This window comes from Panthera leo, chromosome B1, assembly GCF_018350215.1.
Source record: "Panthera leo isolate Ple1 chromosome B1, P.leo_Ple1_pat1.1, whole genome shotgun sequence".
NCBI classification, from domain to species: domain Eukaryota; kingdom Metazoa; phylum Chordata; class Mammalia; order Carnivora; family Felidae; genus Panthera; species Panthera leo.
This window is the reverse complement of record NC_056682.1, coordinates 28,267,183-28,287,523: the sequence shown is the minus strand read 5'-3', so window position 1 is coordinate 28,287,523 and position 20,341 is coordinate 28,267,183. Positions and strand designations below refer to the sequence as shown.

General features: G+C 37.4%; 2 protein-coding genes across 4 annotated transcripts in view; one reads left to right on the top strand and one right to left on the bottom strand.

Moving 5' to 3' along the window:
* Positions 1-20,341, top strand: part of GTF2E2 (general transcription factor IIE subunit 2) — a 79,070-nt gene that overhangs the window by 7,528 nt on the left and 51,201 nt on the right. The window contains exons 1-2 of one of the 3 annotated variants that reach the window (XM_042934453.1): positions 1,101-1,209; positions 1,312-1,481. In XM_042934453.1, the coding sequence (XP_042790387.1) occupies positions 1,316-1,481 (166 nt within the window). In that variant the 5' untranslated portion in view covers positions 1,101-1,209; positions 1,312-1,315. Of the gene's footprint in view, positions 1-1,100; positions 1,210-1,311; positions 1,482-20,341 lie in introns of those variants that run through there. The other 2 variants (XM_042934450.1, XM_042934452.1) reach the window with 2 other exon arrangements.
* Positions 10,327-18,726, bottom strand: SMIM18 (small integral membrane protein 18). Its single transcript, XM_042934454.1, has 2 exons — positions 18,486-18,726; positions 10,327-10,833 (listed from the first exon to the last, which is right to left on the bottom strand). Exon 2 carries the CDS (start codon positions 10,793-10,795, stop codon positions 10,499-10,501), a length of 297 nt encoding a protein of 98 aa, XP_042790388.1. The 5' UTR covers positions 10,796-10,833; positions 18,486-18,726; the 3' UTR covers positions 10,327-10,498.

Below are 20,341 nucleotides of genomic sequence, written 5' to 3'. Positions count from 1 at the left end.
ATTGAATCTGAAAATTGCTTTGGGTAGTAAGGACATTTTAATGATGTTCTTCTAATCCATGAGCATGGAATATCTATTTGTTTCACCTTTAGTTTCTTTCATCAGTGTCCTTTAGTTTTCAGAGTGTATGTAGGTCTTTGATCTCCTTGGTTAAATTTATTCCTGAGTATTTAATTCTTTTTGGTGCAATTGTAAGTGGGATTGTTTTCTTAATTTCTCTTTCTCCTACTTTGTTATTAGTGTATAGGAACAGAACAGATTTCTGTACATTAATTTTGTATCCTGCAACTATACTGAATTCATTTACTAATTTTTTGGTGGAGTCTTTAGGGTTTTCTGTATATAGTATCATGTCTTCTGGAAATAATGACAGTTTCACATTTTCATTACAAGTTTGGATGCTTTTTATTTTTCTTGTCTGTTTGCTGTATCTAGAACTTCCACTGCTATATTGAATAAAACTGGTGAGAGTGGACATCCTTGTCTTATTCCTGATCTTGGAGAAAAAGCTCTCACTTTTTTTACCATGGAGTATGATGTGAGCTTTGAGTTTTTCATTTTGATCTTTATTATGTTATGTTGAGATATGTTCCCTCTAAACCCACTTCGTTGAGAGTTTTTATCCTGAACAGATTTTGTATTTTGTCAAATGCTTTTTCTGCATTTATTGAGATGATCATATGGTTGGGGGAAATTAGTTTTAATATTTTTTTTAACCTAGGATATCCAAAATATTATCACATCAACATGTGATAAAATATCTCCTCATGAGGTGTCTCGGCTTAGTAGGCTAAGTGTCCAACTCTTGATATCAGCTCAGGTCCTGATCTCATGGTTCATGAGATGGAGCCCTGTGTCAGGCTCTGTGCTGTCAGCACAGATTCTCTCTCTCCCTATCTCTATGCCCTTCCCCTGCGTGCTCTCTCTCTCAAAAAAATGAACTTAAAAATCTCATCAGTAGTTTTAAAAGTTCTTTTGTGCTAAATCTTTTAGATCTAGTGTGTACGTTTCAACTGTAGCCCCATTTCATGTGTTCCATAGGCACATGTGACCAGTGGGTATCATATGGGACAGTGCAGTTCCTAGAGCTTTAGAGACTAATTCTATTTCTCTTTATTAGTGCCTAGCACAGTTCCTGGCACTAACTGAAGATTGTTAAGTGAATCACTAAGTGAATTAAAACAAGTGCTGGAGAACTTATAATAAAAGGTAGTTTTGTTTGGAAGTAATTCTTCTTGGGACCTATGGATTTGGCCTATAGGTTTGAGTGATTAGAATCTGTATTGAAGATATTTACTTATATCTTTGCAGAAATATGGATCCAAGCCTGTTGAGAGAACGAGAGCTGTTCAAAAAACGAGCTCTTTCCACTCCTGTAGTAGAAAAACGTTCAGTATCTTCTGAGTCATCATCATCATCATCAAAGAAGAAGAAAGCAAAGCTAGAACATGGAGGATCATCAGGCTCTAAACAAAATTCTGGTCAGTAAAAAATTGACTGTTTAGGACTGTTTTTATTTTTCAGGAAACCATTTATTTAATCATGGCAAGTTCATTTTTTATAAAGTTTTTTTTTTTTTTTTTTTTTTGAGGGAGTGTGTGCATGCACTTGCTTGCTGGGGACAATGAGGCAGAGAGAGAGGGAGAGGGAGAGAGAGAGAGAGAGAGAGAGAGAGGGAATCCCAAGCATGAACCATGAGATCATGACCTGGGTCGAAATCAAGAGTTGGACACTTAACTGACTGAGCCACTCAGGCACCCCAGCAAGTTCATTTTTTAGTTCAACATTATACAGTGATAAGAGAGTATATTGCTTTTAAGATGTTAATCATCTTGTGTTGTAGTTAGAATTTAGGTTATTATCTTTTCAGAGAATAACTTTGTTGAAGTTTATATACCATATAGTTCACTCATTTTAAATGTACAATTCAAATATTTTTAGTAAATTTAGAGAATTGTGCAACTATTGATATAATTCAATTTTAGAACATTTCCATCACCCCGAAAAGATGCTTTGTGCCCATTCTCTTCTTGTTCCCACCCTAGCCCCAGATAACCAATAGCTTTCTTTCTCTATATATTTGCTTTTTCTGGATGTTTCACATAAATGGAATTGTACAGTAAGTGGCCTGTAGTGTGTGGCTTCTTCTACTTAGCATTTATTGAGATGATCATGTTCTTTTTGTTTATGCTATTAACATGGCATATTATATTTATTTTTCAGATAAAATCAGCCTTGCATTCTTGGAATAAATCCTTGGTTGGTGTATAATCTTTTTTATTTGTTGTGGCATTCAATTTGCTGATATTTTGTCCAGGATTCATCTATCTGTAGCATGTATCAGTACTTCATTCCGTTTTATTGCTGAAGAGTAATCCACTGTATGGGTATACTACAGTTTGTTTATCCATTCATGAGTTAATGGACATTTGGATTATTTCCATTTATTGGCTATTATGAATAGTTCTGCTGTGAACGTTGATGTACAAGCTTTTGTGTGGACTTGTTTTTGGTTTCGTTTTTTTTCTTGGATAGAGGACCTAAGAGCAGAACTTCTGAGTCATGTGGCAATTTTATGCTTTAACTTTTTAAGAAGTTACTAAAATGGCTGTACCATTTTCCATTCTTAGCCATCAATGCATGAGGGTTCTATTTTTTTTATTCTTGTTAAGACTTATTTCTTGTCTTTTTTATTATAGCCATTCTAGTGGTTGTAAAATGGTATCATTGTGGTTTTAATATGCAGTTCCCTAATGACTAATGATGTTGAGCATCATTTCATTTGCTTTTTGGCCTGTTCATGGGTCATCTTGGGACAAATGTCTATTCATATTTTTTTGCCCATTTTTCATTGTTTTCTTCCTATTGATTTGTAAGAGTTCCTTATAGATTCTGAATACAGTTTCTTGATCCAGTATCACTTGCATTCTTGGTGTCATATGTAGGAAATCTTTGCCTAACCCAAGGTCGTGAAAATTTACTTTTATGTTTTCTTGTAAGAGTTTTATAGTTTTAGCTCTTATATTTAGGTCTGTGATATGTTTGAGTTGATTTTTTTGTGTATGGTTTAACATAAGGGTCTAACTTCATCTTTTTGTGTGTGGTTATTCAGTTGTCCCCATGCCATTTCTTGAAAAGACTGTCTTTTCCCACTGATTTGCATTGGCCTGCTTGTTGGTTATCAGTTGACTATGAATGAATTTATTTCTAGAATCTCAGTTTGGTTCCATTGATTCTATGTCTATCCTTAATTCCATACTCTCTTGATTGCTGTAGCATCAGAATAGGGAAAGTGGAAGTCTTCACTTTTGTTCTTCTTTTTCCAAGATTGTTTTGTTTTTTCCTGGATTCTTTGCATTCAAATAAAATTTAAGAACACCTTGTCCATTCCTATCTGTAAAAGAGCCAGTTGTGATTTTTATAGGGATTGTATTGAATCTGGAAGTCAATTTGGGGAGAATTGGTATCTTAACAATATTAAGTCTTCCAGTCAATGGACATGGATATCTTTTCATCAATAATAGGTTTTTTATGTCTTGTGGCTATGTTTTGTAGGGTTTTTTTTTTTTTCATTTTTTTTTCATGTTTATTTTTGAGAGAGAGAGTGCAAGTGGGGGAGGGGCAGAGAGAGAGAGAAAGAGAGAGGGGGAGACACAGAATCCTAAGCAGGCTCCAGCCTCTGGACTGTCAGCACAGATTCTAATGCGGGCCTCAAACTCACGAACCGTGAGATCATGACCTAAGCCAAAGTCAGATACTTAACCGACTGAGCCACCCAGGCGCCCCTGTAGCTTTTAATGTATAAGTCTTATATGTATTTTGTTAAATTTATTCCTAAGTATTTTATTCTTTTTGATATTACTGTGAGTGAAATTGTTAATTTGATTTTTTAGATTGTTCATTCCTAGTAAATAGAAGTACAGTAGATTTTTGCACTTTGATCTTCTGCAACCTTGCTGAACTTGTTCATTATTTATAGTTTTTTTGTGTGAATTCCATAGGTTTTTTTACTTGAAAGATTATGTCATCTGTAAATAAGGACAGGTTTATTTGTCCTTTCCAATGTGAATGCCTTTTCTTCCTTCTTTCCTCCTTTCCTCCTTTCCTCTCTCCGCCCCTCCCTCCTTTCCTCTCTCCCCCTCCCTCCTTTCCTCTCTCCCCCTCCCTCCTTTCCTCTCTCCCCCTCCCTCCTTTCCTCTCTCCCCCTCCCTCCTTTCCTCTCTCCCCCTCCCTCCTTTCCTCTCTCCCCCTCCCTCCTTTCCTCTCTCCCCCTCCCTCCTTTCCTCTCTCCCCCTCCCTCCTTTCCTCTCACCCCCTCCCTCCTTTCCTCTCACCCCCTCCCTCCTTTCCTCTCACCCCCTCCCTCCTTTCCTCTCACCCCCTCCCTCCTTTCCTCTCACCCCCTCCCTCCTTTCCTCTCACCCCCTCCCTCCTTTCCTCTCACCCCCTCCCTCCTTTCCTCTCACCCCCTCCCTCCTTTCCTCTCACCCCCTCTGAGCTGGCTAATAGGATGTCGAATACAGGTAGTGAGAGGGAACAGCTTTGCCTTGTTCCTGATCTTAGGGGAAAAGCATTCAATCTTCCATCATTATGTATAATCTTAGCTGCCTGGATTTTGTAGATGCCCATTATCAGGTTGAAGTTTCCCTCTACTTCTAGCTTGTTGAGAGGTTTTTTTTTAATTTTATTATTATTATTTTTTAAGTTTATTTATTTGAGAGACAGAGATAGCATGAATGGGGGAAGGGCAGAGAGAGAATCCCAGACAGACTGCACACTGTCAGCCCAGAGCCTGATGCAGGGCTCAATCTCATGAACCGTGAGATCATGACCTGAGCTGAAACCAAGAGTTGGACGCTCAACTGACTGAGCCACCCAGGTGCCCCAGTTTGTTGAGAGTGTTTAATCTTAAATGAGTTTTGGATGTTATCAAGTGCTTTTTCTACATCTGCTAAGAAGATCATGCTTTTCTTTATTAATATTACATTAATTGATTTTCAGATGTTAAACCAACCTGGCATTCTTAGAAAAAATCCTACTGTTGGTAGGAATGCAAACTGGTACAGCCACTCTGGAAAGCAGTGTGGGGGTTCCTCAAAAAATTAAAAATAGAGTTACCCTACAACCCAGCAATAGTACTACTAGGAATTGTCCAGAGGATACAGGAGTGCTGATTCATAGGGACTCATGTACCCCAATATTATAGCAGTGCTGCCAACAATAGCCAAATTATGGAAAGAGCACAAATGTCTGTCAACTGATGAATGGATAAAGAAGATGTGGCGTATATATACAACAGAATACTACTTGGCAAAGAAAAAGAATAAAATCTTGCCATTTGCAACAATGTGGATAGAACTGGAGGGTATTATGCTAAGTGAAGTAAGTCAGTCAGAGAAGACAGATAATCATGTTTTCACTCATGTGGAATTTGAGAAACTTAAAACCATGGGGGAAGGGAAGGGGGAAAATAGTTATAAACAGAAGGAGGCAAACCATAAGTCTCTCTTAAATACAGAGAACAAGTTGAAGGCTGATGGGGGACGGGGGAGGGGAAAATGGGTGGAGGGCATTGAGGAGGGCACTTGTTGGGATGAGCACTGGGTATTGTATGTAAGCAGTGAATCATGGGAATCTACTCCCGAAGCCAAGAGTACCCTGTATACACTGTATGTTAGTTAACTTGACTATATATGTGTGTGTGTGTGTGTGTGTGTGTGTGTATATATATGTATGTATATATATATGTATATATATAAATCCTATTGGTCATGATGTATATAATCTTTTTTGTTGTGGAATTCAGATAGCTAATATTTTGTACTGGAGTTTTATGTTTATATTCATGAGGGTATAGTCTGTAGTTTTCTTGGATGCCTGTGAGGGTATTTGTGGCCTCATAAAAGATTGGTGAAGTGTTCTCTTTTCCACTGTTTCTGGAAGAGTTTGTGAAGGTTTGATATAATTTTCCCTTTAAATGTTGGATAGAATTCACTAGCAAAGGCATTTGGGCCTGAGCTTTCCTTTGTGAGAAGCTCTCGTAGAAATTCTTCTTATAGATCTATTCAGATTATCTGTTACCTTCTTGAGTTAATTTTGGTGCCTTGCATCTTTTTAGGAGTTTGTCCATTTCATTATCTACATTGTCTAAAGTTTTTCGGAAGTATTTCCTTGCAAGCCTTTGACTTTTGTAAGGTCATTAGTGATATCCCTCCCCTCTTTCATTGTTTTTTTTTTTTTTTTTTCTTAGAGTGTGGGAGTGGGGTAGGGAGGACGGGGGGGGGGGGGGGGGGCGGGGAGCGGGGGGAGAGAGGGAGAGAGTGAGAGTCAGTCCCCAGCAGCTCCACACTGAGCGAGGAGCCCAAAGCAGGGCTTGATCCCAGGACCCTAGGATCATGACCCCAGCTGGAATCAAGAGTTAGCTGCTCAACCAACCGAGCTACCCAGGCAGCCTTTCCCTCTTTCATTTCTGATTTTAGGAATTTATGTTTTATTTTGTTGATCTTTTCAAAAAAATCAACTTTTGATTTAATTGATTTTTCTCTTGTGTTTTTCTGTTTTTTATTTTATTTCTATTTCACCATTTTTTTCCTGCTTATTTTGGGTTTAGTTTAGTCTTAGACTGTTACCTTTTAAACAAGGTCAGTCCAGCTTAATTCACAACTAATTATTTACCTACTTATAAAATGTAGTAAGTAATCTTTATGGATGTCATTTTGTTAGATGTTTTTCAAGCTGTTTTACTAACTGATGTTAAAGCAGAGGTCATCTTTTTATCGAGCAGGGCTGTTATTAGAACATACATGAAGTTTATGTCTCATTCCAATGAAATGTACATTGAATTAATTCACAGTACACTGTTTTATTAAACATTAGCATGGGCGCCTGGGTACCTCAGTCGACACTCTTGATTTTGGCGCAGGTCATGATTTCACGGTTCATGGGATTGAGCGCTGAACCTACTTGGAATTCTCCCTCTCTCCCCCTCTCTCCCCCTCTCTCTCCCCCCCCTCTCCCCCCCTCTCCCCCTTCTCTCCCCCTTCTCTCCCTCTCCTCTCCCTCTCCTCTCCCTCTCCCCCTCTCTGCCCCTCCCCTGATTGCATTCATGTGCTCTCTGTCAAATAAACTTAAAAATAAACATTAGCACAGATCTAGTCTAGGTCTAGCATAGACCTAGTCTCTTTGATCTGCTTAAGAATGACTTTGCTCCTGCTAAATAACAAAAATTCATGTAAATTTGAAGATCTAATTGGCTTTATTACACGATTTATGATTCAGGTAGCATCCCGTTGAGCAAGGCATTCCGAGGAGTTGTACCAAATGGACAGTTCTTATAGAAGGAAGGTGGAGGCAAGAAAGTTATTAGCAAAAGAAAAGGATTGTTTTAGGCCAGGCTGCTTTCTAGGGAGGAAAAGCTAGGAGTCTTATGCAGATAACCTCATATTCCTTTGGTGGAGAGGGTCCATGTTGGCATACTTATTGTTGTTAATGGAAAAATTCCTGACTGATGATTTAAGACTACATTTCTGAGGGAGTTTGAAACTGCAGTTAGATTATGTATTAAGCACAAGGTTTGGAACTTGGTCACAGTGACATAATTTTGGGCTTTTGGGTTTTTGTTGTTGTTTTCTTTTTTTTTTTTTTTTTTTTTTTTTTTTTTTAGCCAAAATCTCAGTGGCTTAAAGACAACAAAGGTTTGTTTCTCTTTCATAGCACGTGTTTAACATGTGTTGGCAGGGGTCTTACCTCCTTACAGTCACTCAAGAACCCAGGCTGGTAGAGTAGCTGATATTTCCAGTGTTACTGATTTCAGTGCCAGAGGGAGAAAGAACTCTGGAAGATCTTGCTTGGCAGTTAAAATCCTCTGGCCTGGAGGTGAGACATCACTTTCTCTCACAGCTCATTGTCTAGAGCTAGTCACAGGGCTGTACCAGCCATGGGGTGTTCCAAGTGCTCAGAGGAGAGCTGGAAGTACTGAGTGTACACGGTGAAGACTGTCATACCACCCTAGTTGGGGTCACTATGAGTGGATTGCTTGATTAGGTGCTTACAAGGTTTCCTGGCTTAACTTCTTTATTGTCCACTCTCTGTACAGAAGTCAGTGATTTTTCTAATCATCTGATAACATCAGTCTCTGTTTAAGGCCAATCATCATTGCTTTTCAGGGGAAGGTTATCTTTTCCTGCCATCTCCATGCCTTACCTGATCTAGTCTCCCGTTACCTTTCATACCCATAATCATTGTTTTCCTTGTACTCTCTTAGTGATATTGGCCTGTATGTAGCTCTTTTAACATGCTTTACTCTCTTGCCTCATGACCTTTACCCATATTGTATCCTCTTTGTGGAATATTCTTTCTTAGCTCCTTCCCTCTTCTGAGTAAATCCTATTCCTCTTTTAGGTTGCAGGTTAAAAGTCCTATTATCTCTACTTTCCTATTTGAATTTGGTGCTTAGCCTTTGATTCCCATAGCACTCACTATTTCTGACAAAGCTATTGTGTGTCATTGCAATTGCATGATTGTTTGCCATTGTAACCTAATCTTTCACACAGAGAAACACTCAATACATGTTTGTCAAATACATGTTTGTTGAATGGCTAAATAAATTACAGCATAAGGTAGGGAAAAGTTAAGTGTCTGTTATCAAGAAATTTAGTAATTAACGGATCTTTATGCTTTCCATCCATGTTAAGGACTCCAGAGTTTACTATTTATGAAAATGTGATTTTAACAGTGCTCAGAATAGCTCCTACTTACCTAAATATTGAGTATACCAGGTTTCACAAGTCCTTTGAAAGTTGGTTACATTATTTGTGTGTATTTCTAATGTTAGAAAAAAAAATTTTGTATAAAAGGGATTTCAAACCAAGAGGGCTCTCTAAATTGAGAAGTTAGATATATATTTTTTCACTTCATATATCAGATATTTTCTATTTTGCCTTAATTTTCAGTAGCTTTTTAATCTAGGTTGATGTGTCATATGTAAAGGCTGTTATTTCCATTTTGTTGGTGGTGGTGTTACTTTGAGTAATGCTATTACAAATATCTTTGTATCTTGAGCTTGTTTCTTTTGAACTAATTTCTCAGAGTAGATTTCTAGGAGCGATATTTCTGGTTAAGGGCAGTTGTAGTGGTTAAGAGCATGCTTAGGTTTGCTCATGGGTGGTAGCAAAGGATTAGGGTTATAAAATATAATATCTTTACAGCCCTTGTAATTCCAAGAAATAAAACTGAAGTATTTCCTTTTTTTTTTTTTTTTTTTTTTTTTAAATATTTATTGAGAGACAGAGTGTGAGCGAGGGAGAGGCAGAGAGAGAGGGAGACACAGAATCTGAAGCAGGCTCCAGGCTCTGAGCTGTCAGCACAGAGCCCGACGTTGGGGCTCGAACTCACGAACTGTGAGATCATGACCTGATCTGAAGTTGGACACTTAACCGAGTGAGGCACCCAGACACCCAGAAACTGAAGTATTTTTTAATAGGTGTTACATGGTCCTACCTTTTGTCTTTTTTTTTTTTTTTTTTTTTTTTGGCAATCTTTTCCTACATCAGGTATCTTTAGCCCTTGAGAATAATGAATATGAGCAACAAAAGAAAAAGCTCAAGAAATACAATTTAGGGGTGTACTAGAAAGTTTTAGTTTGAAAACAGCCTGATCCTTCTTATACCATGTATTTATTATTAAACAGTAAGTCAGTTTTATGAAAATTTTATGCATGTATACTTGTGACCTTTCTATTTTGAGACTTTTTTCCTCTCTAATCTTTACATAAAACTGGTCTTTAAAAAGTGTATTAGTTGTCTTCTGTAAACTAGCAAATACTGCTTTTTAATAAGTAGAGACTTTATGTGTAAGTGGAATCATTTTACTTTGGATTTAGGTAAGCATTTTAAATAGCATTTTTATTACCAAAACACACAGAGGGTAGTTATTGTTTTGGTCTACATGGTTTGTGTAGGTCAAAGTTATTTGATCTTTCTCGTGTTTTCTAGCTTACGTTTTGCTGCTTAATATTGAAATCTAGGAATCTTTTATCCAGTTTTTGAAGTGTCATTTTAAGTACATTGGTAACTTATTCACATTCGTGAAGATTTTGTGTGTATTTAATGAAAGGGATACACAAACAAAAAGTGCATATTTAACTTGTTTTTCCCTTCTATTAGAAATCTTTTAATTCAGAATCGGAGTCAGTTAAACAATTTTTTTTAATGTTTATTTATTTTTGTGAGAGAGAGAAAGAGTGTGAGCGGGGGGAGGGATAGAGAGAAGGGGAGACACAGAATCCAAAGCTGTGCTGTCAGCACAGAGCCCAACGCAGGGCTCAAACTCACGAACCGCGAGATCATGACCTGAGCTGAAGTCAGACTCTTAGCTGACTGAGCCATCAGGTGCCCCTCAAGAGTCAGTTTTATAATAACAGTTGGCCTCAGAAAATTTTCCTTTTTTCTTCAGTAGTTGAAGGCTATTTTCAGAGATTTTGTTCATCTTAGGTAGAGTGCTAGACGACTTCAATTTCACGTTTTCTGATGTTGTCCATCATACTTCTAAGAGGGTTTGGTTCACTTTTCAAGTCTTTCACAGTCTTGTTTTTTACACAGCAGCAACAGTCAAGCACTTCATAAAGAAAAGCCAACACCACTAAAGATACCACTGTAAATATGAATAAAAGCAGAATGACAAAGCAGGCAGTGTTCCAGTTATCATGAAAAGGGTAAATTTTTTGAACTTGAAAACCAAGGTACTGATAAACAGATGTAGTGGTTTCATTCCAGAGGCTGGAGCTCAGAGAGGCCATTCTTAGGGATTATACTTCTTGTATTGGTTCTTTTGAATCTGTAAAAAGGTAGAAAATGAATACATGTAATCAAATTCTGTGGATCTGTCAATTGATCTCAGTACTAAGACTTGTTAGTAAATCTATGTAGGTAACGTGAGTTCTTTTATTTTCTGCCAGAATTAATGCCCAAATGGTATTTTTGAATTTTTTCTTTATCCTATGGCAGTGTACTCTGTAAACCATACTATATATGTATGTATATTTTTTAAATGCTTATTTATTTATTTTTGAAAGGGGTGGGGAGGGGCAAAGAGAGAGGGAGACACAGAATCTGAAGCAGGCTCCATGCTGTCAGTGCAGAGCCTGATGCGGGGCTTGAACTCAGGAACTGTGAAATCATGAGCTGAGGCAAAATCAAGAGTTGGATACTTAACTGAGCCACCCAGGTGCCCCCATACCATGTATTTTTTTCATGTGTGTCATTTGCTAGACAAATACATATGCTTAAGGTTTATATACAGAAACTAACTGCTAATAGAAGGGGGAAAAAGAAGCTGAATTGTTTTAAAATTTAACTAAAGCAGTGGTCAATGATCTGTTAAATACAAAAAAATCCTTGTGTTTTAAGGTGGTATTCTTCATACTGCCCCCAGAAAAGCTTTTCTCATTAACTTTGAGGATCCTTCTCACCTTGTGGGCTCAGTGTATTTCTGTCTCCTATTTCCTCTCCTTTAAACTTTGAAGACAGGTGACCTGAATCAAGATATAGTGGCTGAGTGAAAATACTAGAGAAAGGAAAGCTAAATAATGACGGTTTTCAGAATAAGGGTGATAAAATTTTAGGTTCATGTTGCCTATGAAGAGACCTTAATCTTAGGATTTTTTTTTTTTTTTTGTTAAGTATATGATAGTATTAACTGTTCATATACCTGAATGATCTATGGATATGAATATTTTACTTTTATTTTTATTTTGAGAGAGTGAGCATGCATGTGCATGGGGGAGGGGCGGGGGGGGGGAGGGAGAGAGAGAGCAAGAGAGAGCACGAGCGCGACCGCACGACAAGCAGGCTCTGCACTGTCAGTATGGAGCCCAGCAAGGGGCTCTGATGTACAAACTGTGAGATCATGACCTGAACCGAAACCAAGAACCAGATGTTTAGCCGACTGTGTCACCAGGCACCTCTTCTTGAAACTTAATTTTAAAAAATTATAAAATGCTTATATACTGTGAAAATTTTGGAAATAAGGGGAAAAAATAGTTCCACTTTATTAATTCAATGACTGCTGTCAGTTTGAAAGCTTTATTTTATTAAAGAAATGACTTAATTTGTGTGATTTTTCTTTCCTACATAGTTGTAAATAGACTTTCATTCATTGTTATAAACAAATATTTACCTACTGTGTCCCAGATAGTATTCTGAATGCTGAAGATACTTGTGTGTGAGAGTATATTTCAATTAGACAAAACTTTAAGATAGTTGAAGAGTAAGAGTATAATGAACCCCTGTATTCTCATAATACAGCTTCAGTTACCAATTTGTCTTTACCCATTTGTTTCTACCTCATAGATTATATTTTTCAAGTTTGTTTAAGTAATCTCTATACCCAGTGTGGGGCTTGAACTCACAACCCTGAGATCAAGAGTTGCATGCTCTTCTGACTGTGCCACCTAGGCGCCCCATGCCCCTAGATTATTTTGAAGCAAATCCCAGACATCATCACTTCTCCTAGACATCTTCAGTTATATATCTCTTAAAAGATGAGGGTTCTGTTTGTAAACATAGCCACCATAGCATTGTCACACCAACAAAGATGAAAAAGTGACTTAAAGCACAAATCCATAACAGTATAATTCCTTAAATTTTTCTTTATACATGTAATCTTAAAACTTTAATAAAGTAATACTTTCCAAGGTTTTTGTTTTCTTTTTATAATTTATCACTTTTAAGTAAACTCTGTGCCCAACATGGGGCTTGAACTTACAACCCGAGGTCATGAGTCACATGCTCTACTGACTGAGCCAGCCAGGCACACGAAAGGTTTTTTCCTTTAAATCATATTTGCTTGGCAAGTAACTGCATCTCTCTGGATGGACTTGGTTCTTCCTTTGTGTATTTTGAAGGTGAAATTAATGATCTGAGGGGTACCTTGGTGGTTCAGTTGGTTAAGTGGCCGACTCTTGATTTCATCTCAGGTCATGATCTCACCAGTCCTTGGATGAAGCCCTGACTCTGGCTCTGTGCTGGGTGTGGACTCTGTTTAAGATTCTCTGCATTCCTGGGGCACCTGGGTGGCTCAGTCAGTTAAGCGCCTGACTTCAACTTAGGTCATGATCTCATGGTCTGTGAGTTCGAGTCCTACATCAGGCTGTGCTGATAGCTCAGAGCCTGGAGCCTGCTTCAGATTCTGTGTCTCCCTCTTTCTCTGCCCCTCTCCCACTTGCACTCTGTCTCTCCCTCTCAAAAATAAAATAAAAACATAGAAAAAGTTTTTTTAAAGATTCTCTCCATTCCTCTCCCTCTGTCTCTATCCCACTTGCTCATGCATACGCTTTTGTTCTCTCTGTGTGCTCTCTCTTTCAAAAAACAAAACAAAACAAAACAAAAAAAACCCTGAGGCCAGAAGTCAAGGCTTAAATTCATTTTTTCTTTTTTTTTTTTGGATATAAGAATCCTTCAGTTTCATGGTTTGTGGTGATCCTTCATCTTGAAACAAGGGACAGCAGACTAATGGACAGTAACTGAATCAGTTGCTTTTATTAGTTCTGGGACATACAAAAATACATTGTCTGGAACACAGGTATGTGATGAACTTCCCAGTACATTACAATATTTTCAAACTTTGGAGACCCAGCCTTTTAGAGTTACCCTCTTTTATCCCTTAAATTTTTCTCTTCTTAGCATATTCCTTTTTTTTTTTGTCTTTTTTTTTTTTTTTAATGTTTATTTATTTTGAGACAGAGAATGTGAGCAGGGTCAGGGCAGAGAGAGAAGGAGGGGGAGAATCCCAAGATTCTGTCTGTGCTGTCAGCATGGAGCCTGACTCAAGGCTCAATGTCATGAACCGTGAGATCATGACCTGAGCCGAAACCAAGAGTTGGATGCTTAATTGACTAAGCTACTCAGATGCTCCACTTCTTAGCACATTCTTATAGAAAGTGGGGTTGCTACATTGCAGACCTCCAGGGGGCACCATTCATATTGTGTTGTGAGTGCCATTCATGTAGAATACATGGTAAGTGGTGCCCTGGGAGTCTAATGTGGATGTCCTGATAGGCCAGTCCTCCATCCTCTGCATTGGTGCTGCCTCTGATTCTAATCACCATGCACCCAAGTAAAGTAACCCATAGAAACGGACTCAACTGGAGACAAATAATAGTCCTTTTTGACCCAGCCTTCCTAACAGAGTAGTGACGTGTGTGCAGACACACAAATGCCTAGAAGATGTTCAGCTTTGCAAGTCCTTTAAAATTTTTAGTACTACTAAAATGCAGATCCTTTTGGGAGGGATAGTGCACATTGTTATATTTACTTCACTGTGAATGAGTTTTGGGTCCTTTTTGAAAAGCAGAGCAAATATAAGAGAAGGAGAAGAAGAATAGGACCTTGAGGAAATAGAGAACAGGGCCATTTATTATATGGATAGATAAAAAGCAGGAAGAAACACAGGAGGGTCTGTCTAATTTACCTGGGTAAACCTAGGACCTCTCCAGCATTGATGAGAATATTCCTTAGATTTTCTGTCAAGGCCTTTCAGGTTGATTCCTTTTTTATTTTTATTTCTTAAGATTTACATTTTTAAGTAATCTCTAAATCCATTGTGGGACTCAAACAATCCCAAGATCAAGAGCTGCATGCTCTACCAACTGAGCCAGCCAGGTACCCCAGATTGATACCTTTTTAAAATCTGGGAATTTTTTCCCACATTATGTCCCTTAGATTAGTCTAATGTACCTTATTAATTAACTTAAATACTATTTAATTATTGATTTCAGAAGTGTTATAGTAGTTTTTTTTATTTTTACATTATACTAATTTTTAAAAAAATTAAAAACTTCGCTAATAATCCTGTCTTGCTAACATATCAAACTTTTAATTTGTTCCTTCTAGAAATTGGCAATATAAATCTATAACTCCTACCTGGTTGAAATTGTACTGAAGTTATTACTTTGTATTTTAACTTTTTATGAATAGGGGTTTCTCATTTGTATTGATTTTAAAACTGAGGAGAAGTTGTAAAGACTAATGTATGTTTCTATTTCAAAATGAAATAGAAATTTTAGAATTATTGGAGGGGTGCTTGGGTGGCTCAATCGGTTAAGCGGCTGCCATCAGCTCAGGTCTTGATCTCGTAGGTCATGAGTTCGAGCCCCATGTTGGGCTCTGTGCTGACAGCGGGGAGTCTGCTTGGGATTCTCTCTCTCCTCTCTTTCTCCTCTCTCTACCCCTACCCTGCTTGTGCTCGCTCTCTCTCAAATAAACTTAAAAAAAAAAAAAAGTTAGAATTCTGGGGTGCCTGGGTGGCTCAGTCAGTTAAGCATCCAACTTCGGCTCAGGTCATGATCTCACGGTTTGTGAATTCAAGCCCCGTGTCAGGCTCTGTGCTGACAGCTCAGAGCCTGGAGCCTGCTTCAGATTCTGTGTCTCCTTCTCTCTCTGCCCCTCCCCAACTTGTGCTCTCTCTATGTCTCTCAAAAAATAAATAAATGTGAAAAAAATAAATAAATAAGAATTATTTGAAAGTTGGTTTAAGGAACTTTATATTCTATTTTGTTTTTGAGGTACAAGTGAACTGTTTAAAATTTTTCGAGCCCTCTTGACCCCTCCCCCCCAAAAAAAAACGGAGGGAGGGAAGAGAAGGGAGAAGGCAGGGGCAGGCAGGCAGACACAAACTAAATTCAATTATTTGAAGTTAGCTTGTACCAATCAATGAACTATTCTGGTTAAAATTAATATATCCATACAATTCAATATTATGTGTGAATGAGGTAACTGTAGTGATAAGGAAAGATTTTTAGGTGAAATCACTGTTAAGTGAAAAGAGCAAGATGCAGGACAGTATGCGTAAGAAAGGGGGAAATAGTATATATTTTTATTTGCTTGAATCTCTGCAAACATTTGGAAAGATATAGACCAGAAATAACAGTGATTACTTGGTGGGTTTGTTGGAGGGTAGAGCTGAGAAACAGGGATGTGTGTGAGATTTCTCAAGGTATATCTTGTTATATTTTAGTTTTTGAACCATTTGAATATAGTACTTATCCAAACCCAAACTAATATATTTTAAAAGTATTCCTTTCCTTTGGTTTTAAACGTCTGTTGTGTTATCTGTTTAATATATTTATTGAGTTTTCTGGATTACTTCTAAAAAATTAAAACTAGAATCAGTAAACAGTATTTTGATTAGAAGTGTCTAAGCAGTTTAAGGAAGAGTATACACATGTTGTAAATGATGACAGTTTATGTTGTAAATGATGACAGTTTGCCTCTCCTGTGAGTGTATTGATAACTGATGAGCAACTCAAAACATTCACTCTTTAGTTAGCTTTTGGGCATATCTGAAAAGTACACTGTGAAATATGGGGCCATTTTCTACCTTAAATTTAATGTGGTTTATTTTTATGTACAGTAGAGCTCTAGCAATTTTTTGTGCTAAATTTAGGGTAAAATCTGAAACTTACTTTGAGGGAGGAGACATAATTAGACATGCAGAAAAGTATTATTATTAGGATTTTCTTGTACTCTGAGACTGTACTTTTGAAATTAAAATGTAAGTTTATATCAAGTACCTGCTATAAACATGCTTTATGAAAAAGAAGAGTAAATGGTAAAAAAAAAAAATTGTGTACTTTTTTGAATCTTCCTCCCCTTTAAAATTTCATTACAGGAATGGGGAGTATTAAGTAGTGTTTTGTTGTTTTTGTTTTAATTTTTGATCTATTCTCTTCACCTTTCTTTCCCTCCCGTTTCAGAAGGCCCTAGTGAAATATTTATGGGGCTAAGACTTGGAAGTGTTCTGGAACCTTGAATTGTCAGATAAGAATAAAATTATGCTTTTGCTTTAATTATGTTAAAACCCTTGAGTTGAATTCTCTAGTGCCTTTAAGCATATCACTTTGAGATATGATCAATTAATCATATTGGCCTTTAGATATAGAGCAGTGCACCCAGCTCTGGACCGGTCTGAGGCAGGCCACACGTCTGGTCAGTTTGGTGAAAGAGCAGTGAACCTACATCTGTGCTAACTATAGTTAGATCACCAGGAAGATGTAGGCTGATTATAGTGCTAATAATAGGGGAGAGTATTTGTAACTGAAATTCCATGTAAATTGTAAACTGTTTTATTTGACAAGGTTTTTTATTTGAGACTTTTTTTGGGTCCCATACTTTGTACAGCAAGCAGGAATATTTTCTAGGTAATTAACCCCATTGTGCTGAACCTAGGGAGATATAATATCTTCTTACAGCAACCTTTGGGCTTTGTAAGGGATGCTTTGCTCATGCTTCTGAATGCTGAGTAAGAAATGGAATGAATAAAAACTAGGAAAATAGTCTTAAAATTGAAATAAATTTATCAGCAAAGGGCAGAAGTTGAATCTCTAGATCAGTATGTGTAGGTAATATCCTGGAACTCCAGCCTTACTAAGTAACAATATTTTCATGCTTGACTATTATAAAATTAGAAATTTGGCTAGTAGTTGATACTGATTTTTTAGTAGACATGAATAGTTACTCTCAGCCATGAAAATAATCTTAATACCTACCTCGAAAGGTACCTTATATTCCTCCCTTAACCAGTTCTTCTTAAAACATCTTTTTATTTTAAAATGTAGTTTATTAAAAAGACTTGCTATGTGTTTGAGGATCAGTTTAAGAATAATGTTAACATTATATTGAAATATGGTTATAAATAGATATTTTTGTGCCATATAAAAAATGAAAGGCTATTTAAGAAGGTTGTTTAATAATAGAATGACTTGTGTATTACAGTAATACAGATTTTAAAATTTAACTGGAAGGAATCATTTTAATTAAAATGTTAGGAAAGTCTGAAGCTCCACAAATTGATCTTTTTGGTTACAGTATAATGCAGCCTATATGATGATAACCTTTATGGTCTTTTTATTTTTATGTAAAAATCACAATCATGACAATTTCTCAGCATTTTCGGCATCTGCACTCAAAGTCAAATAAACAGTTTTGAACTGTTTTCTCATATTTGTTAAAATATAACAAATATAACAAACTTTCTTGTAAGTGACTGCTTTTTACCAGCAATATAATTTGTACATATAATCAGAAAGCTTTAGTCCAGGATTTGCTTTTAGTCTAGATTTTTCTTTAAGAAAAATCCTTTGTTAAGGCAGACCAAATTGCTGAAATGAAATAGCTCAGAGAAAATAAATTAGCAAGTAACCACTTAACATTAAATGCTTATGGTTTACTCTAAGGTCTGGATATAGATCAGGTTCATAGAAAATCTCATGAATTTTCCATAAGGCACAGATGGTGAGGGTGCTTATCAAATAGCACAAGGCAGTCTTCACATTTTCATAATAAAATCCTACCAAGCAGCGAAATGAATACAGTGCCTTTTTTGGTCTTTAGTCGGAACAAAGCTTTCTGCTTGGTTTTTATGGTAAAATATTTTTTAAATTACATCATAAGGACATGTATTACTAAATGCAAAAGATCGCATAAACCTACCTCTTGTCTGAAGGCTGCTGTTGAAGCGATGGTATCGTCTGTTTGTAATGCAGTCCAGTGCACATCCAAGATGGAGCTGTGCTGCTATTGGTTGAACCACAATGCAGCTGACAGTTTCCTCCTCGTTCATTTGCATTAAGTCCTGCCACCCTTAAGTGTAAATCATTCATAAACTTGAATAGAGCTGTCTGGGATATCAACTGTCCCCTCTTTTTCTTGCCTCATTTTTTGTCCTTAAGGTAAATTTCTGCAAAGGAATTTGAGTTAGTAATGAACTGGTGATTCCTTAGTGTTTAACCATAAAATTTCGGATCCTTCAGTGAGTATTTCACGGCTAGGCTAGAAGGTACTATTGAGAGAGGTAGTAACCTAGGAAACAAACAGTCCAGGTTTACCAGCTTAATATTTCCTCCCGGAAGTGGGCATAAAATCTCATAAATGATATTTTCTTTCAGTACTTGTGTTCTCTATAAATCTTGCCCTCTGGAAATGATTATTTCCATGTGGTGGTTTGATTTAGGAGAAATTCTAAGGGAAAAGAAATAAGGTTTTCAGCTCTGCTCGTTGGGATAGGGTTAGTTTTGGTAGGTACACCACCTACATTAAAAAGCAGTCTGTGAGGGGCGCCTGGGTGGCGCAGTCGGTTAAGCGTCCGACTTCAGCCAGGTCACGATCTCGCGGTCCGTGAGTTCGAGCCCCGCGTCAGGCTCTGGGCTGATGGCTCGGAGCCTGGAGCCTGTTTCCGATTCTGTGTCTCCCTCTCTCTCTGCCCCTCCCCCCTTCATGCTCTGTCTCTCTCTGTCCCAAAAATAAATAAAAAACGTTGAAAAAAAAAAAAAAAAAAAAGCAGTCTGTGAAACGGGGCGCCTGGGTGACTAAGTCAGTTAAACATCTGACTCTTGATTTTGGCCCAGGTCAGGTAATGATCTCGCGGTTCACGAGTTCGAGCCCTGCATTGGGCTCTGCACTGACAACATAGAGCCTGCTTGGGATTCCCTCTCCTTTCTGCCCTCCCCTGCTCACGTGCGCGCTCTCTCTCTCTCTCTCTCTCTCTCAGAATAAAGACATAAAACATTAAAAATCAGTCTGTGAAATTTAAATGGTAAGAAAGGAATAAAAGGTACAGCATATAGTGAGTGATACTATAATAGTGTTATGTGCTGACAGATGGCAGCTATACTTGTGAGCATAGTATGACCTGTAGAGAAGTTGAATCACTGTGTTGTACACCTGAAACTGACATTGTGTGTCAACTATACTCAAAACTTTTTTAAAAACTGGCAAAACAATCCACAACTTCAGTGCTTTGAAGCTAGAATATTTGTATTTATGACCTATTATTTAGAGTTGTGTGGGGTCCAAACATAACAGTATCAAGGTTATACATTATGGAGAGGCTATTATAGCAATAGCAGACAAATGCTTGCTATGCAGGCTTTATTTTATAGGTCACATTATTTTTAAAAAATAAGAGATAGGAGCACCTGGGTGGCCCAGTTGGTTAAGCGTCCGACTTTGGCTCAGGTCATAATCTCACGGTTCATGAGTTCTAGCCCTGCATTGGGCTCATTGCTGTCAGCACAGAGCCTGCTTCAGATCCTGTCTCCCTCTCTCTCTGCCCCTCCTTCCACCATCTCAAAAACAAACATTTAAAAATAAATAAAATAATAGATAAATTAGTGAATTATTTTCTTGGACTATAAAGGAGTACATAGAAATACTCTTACTACCTTCATTCATTCATTCAGCTAATATTTACTCAGTGTTTACTCTGCCTGGCACTTAGCTAAATGTTTAAGACTCCATGATAAACAAAACTGCATGTAGTTCATGATTGAACATTTGTGTAATGCATA

Coding starts and splice junctions, on each gene's coding strand:
- SMIM18 (XM_042934454.1), bottom strand. CDS start 10,795: ATGGCCTCTCTGAGCTCCAGCCTCTGGAATGAAACCACTACATCTGTT.